The 6,935-nt window shown below is 50.0% G+C and overlaps 1 protein-coding gene across 1 annotated transcript; it reads left to right on the top strand.

Moving 5' to 3' along the window:
- Window positions 1–3,309: 3,309 nt before the first annotated feature.
- On the top strand, window positions 3,310–6,585 carry LOC123451177 (probable protein phosphatase 2C 74). The gene is made up of 4 exons (XM_045128187.1): window positions 3,310–3,556; window positions 5,051–5,242; window positions 5,754–5,924; window positions 6,094–6,585. The coding sequence occupies exons 1-4, from the start codon at window positions 3,374–3,376 to the stop codon at window positions 6,418–6,420; spliced, it is 873 nt and encodes a 290-aa protein (XP_044984122.1). The 5' UTR covers window positions 3,310–3,373; the 3' UTR covers window positions 6,421–6,585.
- Window positions 6,586–6,935: the final 350 nt, after the last annotated feature.

Below are 6,935 nucleotides of genomic sequence, written 5' to 3'. Positions count from 1 at the left end.
TGTATTTTCAGAAACTTTTATTTTTCTTTGTAGAAAAATAATGTCACTATTACAGAAAAATATATTCTGTCATAATTCAAAATAAAATAAAATTCATGAACTTTATAATCCCTTCTTATAAAATCCATGAAATTTTCTTTTTCTGAAAATGTTCTTTTATTTTCAGAACCTTTTATTTTTTTCAGAAAAAAAATATTACATTTCTATCTTCATTTACAGAAACTTTGAACTTTTCTTTTTTATTTTCTAAACATATTTTTGTATGAAAAAATGCATAGAAAAACCATTTTAAATCTGCCTAAAATAGACAGAAATCAAAAATTCCTTTAAAAGAAAAGGCCAGCATGGGCCGGCCTGGGGTTTGGCGTGGGACTTCGGGGCGCCTCCCTGCACCTGTGTGCGCCTCGGCCTGGGGCCTCGCATCGGTCGGCCTGAGGCCTGGCGCGACGCGCCTTTGTGTGGCCCATCGGCCCGCGTCGGCCTAGGTCTTTGCCCTAGACCGTCGGATTAGATCCGACGGCCGGGCACAACGCTCGCTGGGATAAAACTCCCTCTCGCCATCGAGCCGAAAACCCTAGCGATCATTTTCTTCCTGCCGCGCCGTTTTCTCTCGCCCTGTTCTCTGGCGCGGAGGCCCTCTGTGCCGCCGACGAGACCCACGGCAGTGGCCACCTTCCCTCACCCCTCTTGGCTCTCGCGAGCTCCTACGGCCTGTCGGCCTCTCCTTGCGCAGCGGCCACCTTGCCCCGCCGAGGTGAGCTCGGATCTGGCCGGCCCTTCTCCTTTCCTCCTCGCTCATAGCAGCCTCTCCTCGCGCGGAGGCTCTCTGCCCCGCCGGAGGGCTCTTGGGATGGCCGCCGGCAGCGGCGACCTACGGTCCCGCGCCGCGCACGCCGACTAGTACTTTCTCTCCCGTGGCTGTTCCAAGCCGGAGCCGTGGCCTTCCCCTCGCCGGCTGCGCACACGCCTTGCGGTGGGTGCGCCGCCGTCGAGCGGTTGGCTGCGGTTCCGTTTTATTTTCTGTATTGACGTTCACCACCACGACCAAAAAGAGGCCCGGATGCGTTACTCGTCGACGCCATCCCCGTCCCCTTTGGCAACAGCGGGAGCACCTCTAGGGTGAACGCGCCGCCGTCAAACGGCTCGGTGGTGGCGCCCTTTGCCCCGGGAGTGTATAACTGTGGCCTTTGCACCGTTTCACCTTTTGCGTCGTTGCCTCCCCTTCACCGGTGGCGCGTTTCCCTTAGCGGAAGCGCCCCGCCGTCGAATGGCGTGGTCGCGGTGCATGTACTTTGCCCCATAGGGGTTCTTTGCTTGGCATGTTCCCTTTCTTCTTTGCCTTTTTTTGTATGCCTTTTGGATCTCATAGGATCCGATCTTTGCCTCCGAGGAGATAGGTTCTTCTTCCCCACACCTCGACATGTCGATGCGTGTGGGGATCGAGAGGAACAGGCGCGGCCTTGCGGCGGCTCTTCTTTGCCGGATAGGAATCCAGTGACTTTCCTTTTCTTTTGCTTTTCATCTTGATCTTTGCCCTCTTCTAGGGTTCTTTATGGGGAGGAAAAACTTTTCTGTACATGTTTCATTCGAAAACACATCTAATGCCAACTTGGCTCATGATACCATCGATAGATCCCGTGGATCTTAGGCTAGATGTGTTCGGGATGATGTAGTAGATTAATACCTTGTAGCGTGCTTGATGAGCTCCCTCCGGCTACCGTCGTGAGGTGGTGACGACGGTGGGGAAGGAGAGAGAGATGCGGCAGCGGCGGCGGTGGACTTCCCATCGCTTCAGTTGCATCCCTCTAGATCGGATTAGGGTTAGAGAGTGGGGAACTAGTGACGGTGGCGAACCTCGTAACTTGTGCCACGGACCCCACCTCCTCTTTATAGCACTGCGCGACAGTGGCCCACCAGCCTTGCTTGGGCTGAACGCCCCCGATCAGGGCGTGAGTCAAGGTCCAATGAGCCGTTAGGTCCATTGAAAAAGAGATCAATCTAACACGGATATCAAAAACCCCTCATTTCGGTCCCAAATCGATGGATGGAGTCCGGATATATCCATGGACACCACAGACTTCTATCCAGACAAAGCTTTCTTAAGAGGTTTTAAGTGGATGGTTTTTCTCTTAAATATAACACAAAAAGGGACATGTTGAAAAGTTCCAGTAGGACCGAATCTTACCAATCAAACAGCATAGATAGAAAAACAGAATTCCTAACAATTCCCTTCTCCAAAATTTCTTTGAAATCCTCTGTATCAAAAAGGCCATAGCCACAGTATAAACAAAGCTATAAAGAAGTACTCCCTTTGCTTTTAAATATAAGTTTTTTTTAAAGATTCTATTAGGAGACTATATACGAAACAAAATAATTGAATCTACATTTTAATGTATGTCTATATACATCTGTATATAGTTTTTTAATGATTTAAACAAAATTATATTTAGGAACGGGGGAGTAGTATCGCTTCAAGATTAGAGCGTGGTACACTGGTACTCCCTTGTTCGAAAATACTTGTCACGTAATGGATGTATCTAGATGCGTTTTAGTTCTACATACTCCATCTTTATGACAAATAATTTCGGACGAATAAAAATACTATATATATACACACAAATTTAGGTAAGCTCTAGGGTTACAAGATCATCCTAGCTGGTAAATTAAGCGAGCAATTACCAGAGCTGTCAAAATCGCCGGGGACTCGATCGGCTCCTCACTAGTCAACAAGTGGATGCGCCATTGGGATCACGTAAAACCGGGCGGGAACAGTATTAAACCACATGTGGCAGGCCTAGCCAAGGTGATTTGGTCACTCCATTGACCGGTCAGCATCAAGGACCCCTTCTCCCTCCTCCCATCCCATGTACGCACGTAACGCACGCATATACTATAAAAACCTAACTCCGGCCAGCTAGTGACAGCCTCTCATCTCCCCTCCCAGAATTAGCCATTGCAGGCAGGCAGCTGGCCCAACTGCCTCCGCCATCTCCCCTCCCCTCCTCTGCCGGCGATGCTGTTGTACACCGTCCAGTTCCTCTGCTCCGTGGTCGCCTCTTTCGCCCGCCTCGTCCGCGCCCTCCGCAAGGCCATGGCATCCGTCCTCTGCTCCCCGCCGGTCCCCGTGCCCGCCGCCACCACCACCTCCCCCGCGTCCGCGCCGCTCTCCATGCGGAGGAAGGTGCACCCGCCGGCCCTCGGCGTCGCCGTCGGGGATGCGCACGCGCTGCGTGACCAGAGGGAGGCCTGCAGGGAGCAGCTGCTGATCGCGCCGGCAGTGGACGCCTTTGCGGCGTGCAACGGCGGCGGTGGCGCCGCGCAGCAGGTCGGGTCCGCGAAGAAGGCGGCGTGGGGTGCGAGGAAGAGGCCGTCGATGCTGCTCATACCCGTCGCTCCTCAGGCCGTCGAGGTGGCGGCTGGCTGGGGCGCGGTTGTGGCCGAGAAGGAGGCCGAGGTGGAGGTGGAGGGACAAGGGTTTTCGTTGGCCAGCAGGAGAGGGGCGAGGCATGCAATGGAGGACGCATACGGCGTCATCACGCACAAAGATTCCCAGCTGGTAAATCTTTTTTTGCTCATTCATCGATATCTTCTCTTCGGCAATTAGCTATATATATATAGGGTGGATCGTTCATCATGCATGCCTCCATTTTTCTCCTTGAAAAATATGCAGCTAGCAAAAACGATTTTCATAATCCCATGCATGTCGTTCGTGTCATCTGCTCATCCCCAAATGATGAATTGCGAATGTATCCTAAACTATGGTCTTTAGCTTGCCTTTGTCCCTTGTTTTTATTTGGGAGGCTCTCACAAAGTCTCCTGAACTAGTACTCCCTCCGTCCTAAAATTCCTGTCTTAGATTTGTCTAGATATGAATGCATTTAGTTACGTTTTAATATTTTAATACATTCATTTCTAGACAAAGTTAAGACAAGAATTATGAATGGAGGGAGTATCATAGTAAGCCGGTGCATTTTACCTTCAGCTGAGTTCTGGAAGGACAAAATATGCTTCAAAAAGTTTTTTGGAAATCCGATAAAAACGTAGATGCTAGTTATGGCCTCAATTATATGGATGGACTAGATTTTGTTCTAAGAAAATATGGCCATTTTATGAGTAGTGTGGGAAGTTAAATACTCTAGTTTTTATGTTTCTCCGGCAACAAGAATTAACTATTTGTAAGTCATCTATATGTGAGGACCATCATACTTTGGGACAGTTGCATGTAGAAAAAGAGATGTGATAATTTTGATCTAATTGTTGACGTATAATGTGCTGCCTAGTCTCTTTCTATTAGATTGGTCTTTTGGTTGCATTGCCTAGAGCATGCACTTCTACATGGTATCAGAGCCAAGAGGTCTTGATTTCAAGACCCGGCTGGCGCAATTAAATTGCAGCCTACTTTCGGTCCACGTTTAGGCCTGAGGGAGCCACACATGAGGGGGAGTGTTGACGTATAATGTGCTGCCTAGTCTCTTTCATTAGATCGGTTTTTTGGTTGCATTGGCTAGAGCATGGTTGCATTGGCTAGGTTTTTTGGTTGCATTGGCTAGAGCATGGTTGCATTGGCTAAGTTTTTTGATTGCATTGGCTAGAGCATGGTTGCATTGGCTAGCGCATGCACTTCTACACTAATGACTATCAACAGTTAACTGAGAACTACTAACTATTTCTAAGGATGAGCCATGGGTCACCCCAAAGTTAACATAAGATCATTTAAAATCAAATACACACTTCGTCCTTCATAAAAACCGTCTAAAGGGGTAAATTTCCCCAACGTATGAACTTATTTATCAGATACACATTGATCGCTTTTACGGGAAGGGTACGTAATAAATACATATACTCAGTTTCAAAAAAAAAAATACATATACTCTGATACATTTGTGCAAACAATATAGGGAGACGTTGACTTACGTAGCACTAGTTATGATTAGGAATATAGTGCCCTTATCTTGTTGGACTGACTCGGTCAGAGTACACATGACATGGGCAATAAAGATGTACGCGCGCCGCCCAACGATGGAATAACAAAAGGTTTTCGCATTTGCAGGCATTCTACGGTGTGTACGACGGACACGGCGGCCGCGCAGCGGTGGACTTCGTCTCCGACCACCTCGGCAAGAACGTGGTCGCTGCTGTGCTGGCCACGACCACGACGGAGGCGGAGCCGCCGTCGACGGATGCTGTCATGGCGGCCATCAGAGCCGCCTACTTGGCCACCGACAGCGAGCTCGTGAAGCAGGTGCGTACTTTTGTTTTTACCAGGTCCATCTCTCTGCTTGGCCGATCGGGTTTGAACGCGTCAACGCATGCAGGCTCCTCCTCTTGTGGTTGTGGTTGTGCGATGTGCGTTGCATGCCGACAATGGCGGTCGATGTCCACTACTGCTCCATTAGCATTAGGGTTTGTTCGTTGCTGTGATTCCGATGGCGAAAGGCGTTGGCTTAGCTTGGAGTACGAGTGCTCTATCCCTTCGCCGTGTCCCAGGTGCCCTGGTGTGGCTCCTGGTGACCGGCGATTGCTACGTTTGACAGCAATGTTTAGCATGCGCGCGCCCACGTGCACCCTTGTTTTCATTTCAGAGTTCAAATCAGTTTGATTCTGAAAGTAAAAAAATTCAAATCGTCTGAATCTAGAGTTAAAATTGAACAGTTGAGACGACAAAAGGCGTACAGTACTACGGTTTTTCTGTCAGAAATGTTATGACTATATCTGTTGCAGAAATTTAACTGTGTTGTCCCTCATGAACGCAGGGCCTGAGAGGTGGTTCATGTGCCGCGACGGCGCTGGTGAAGGACGGCGACGTCTACGTGGCGAACCTCGGCGACTGCCGTGCCGTCATGTGCTGCGACGGCGTGGCGACTGCCGTGACCTCCGACCACACCGCCGCGAGGGACGACGAGAGGTCCCGCATCGAGAACTCGGTACGCAAACGCAAAACTCATATACCATAATATTTGTTGTTGGATTAGTTCTGCCAACAACAAATATTATGGTACAGAGGAGTATCATGCATGCATGCACACGCAACGTCACGTCGATCATAGAGAGAGGAAATGTACGTAGCTGATCCGGGAGCCAAAATCCGTGCAGGGTGGCTACGTGAGCTGCGGCAGCAACGGCGTGTGGAGGGTGCAGGACTGCCTGGCGGTGTCGCGCGCGTTCGGCGACGCCGACCTCAAGCGGTGGGTGATCTCCGAGCCGGAGATCCGGAGGGTTCACCTCACCGCCGGCAGCGAGTTCCTCGTCCTCGCCTCCGACGGCCTCTGGAACAAGGTGTCCAACCAGGAGGCGGTGGACGCCGTCTCGAGGAGCAGCGCCACGGGCTGCTGCAAGGAGCTCGTGGACATGGCACGGTGTAGAGGGAGCAGGGATGACATCACTGTCATGGTGGTCGACCTCAAGAGGTTCACGATATAATGAACCAGACGGAGACGACACATGCATACTCGCGACATTTTTGGGAACATGGTGGGCAGAATAATCCAGACGGAGACGACACATGCAACCGGCGGATAATTAGCATATTTAGGAACTGAATCCTGGCGAGCGTGGACAATAATCCAGCTGACCGGGCTTGGATCTTTGGGGCAGAGTACGCAGAGGAGGGGGGGGGGGGGGGGGGGGGGGGGGCTGACGGAGAAGGTTGGACTAACAAATCAAAGCTGATGAGAGCTGAAGACGGAGATGGTGAATTTTAGAGAGCTCCCAAATTGACCACCTGTAGATATCCACATGTTTGTTTTTCGTTTAGGAGCACTTTTGAATCGCCAATGTTTTTTTGTCCCTTTATGTATGTATGTATATCTGATGAATGCTTGTACTAAAACGAAATGTTTCCTGGACACGGGACTTGGAGATTTCAACCAAATTTACAAGGCACGGGACAAAAATAAAAGGAATGTTAGTACCAGTCGCATCAACCTGTTCTGGGC

The sequence above is a fragment of the Hordeum vulgare genome, chromosome 4H (genome assembly GCF_904849725.1).
Source record: "Hordeum vulgare subsp. vulgare chromosome 4H, MorexV3_pseudomolecules_assembly, whole genome shotgun sequence".
Taxonomy (NCBI): Eukaryota; Viridiplantae; Streptophyta; class Magnoliopsida; order Poales; family Poaceae; genus Hordeum; species Hordeum vulgare.
This window is presented reverse-complemented; position numbering and strand designations above follow the sequence as displayed.

Coding starts and splice junctions, on each gene's coding strand:
- LOC123451177 (XM_045128187.1), top strand. CDS start 3,374: ATGCTGCTCATACCCGTCGCTCCTCAGGCCGTCGAGGTGGCGGCTGGC. Junction 3,557..5,050: donor CGCACAAAGATTCCCAGCTG/GTAAATCTTTTT, acceptor TCGCATTTGCAG/GCATTCTACGGTGTGTACGA. Junction 5,925..6,093: donor GGTCCCGCATCGAGAACTCG/GTACGCAAACGC, acceptor AAATCCGTGCAG/GGTGGCTACGTGAGCTGCGG.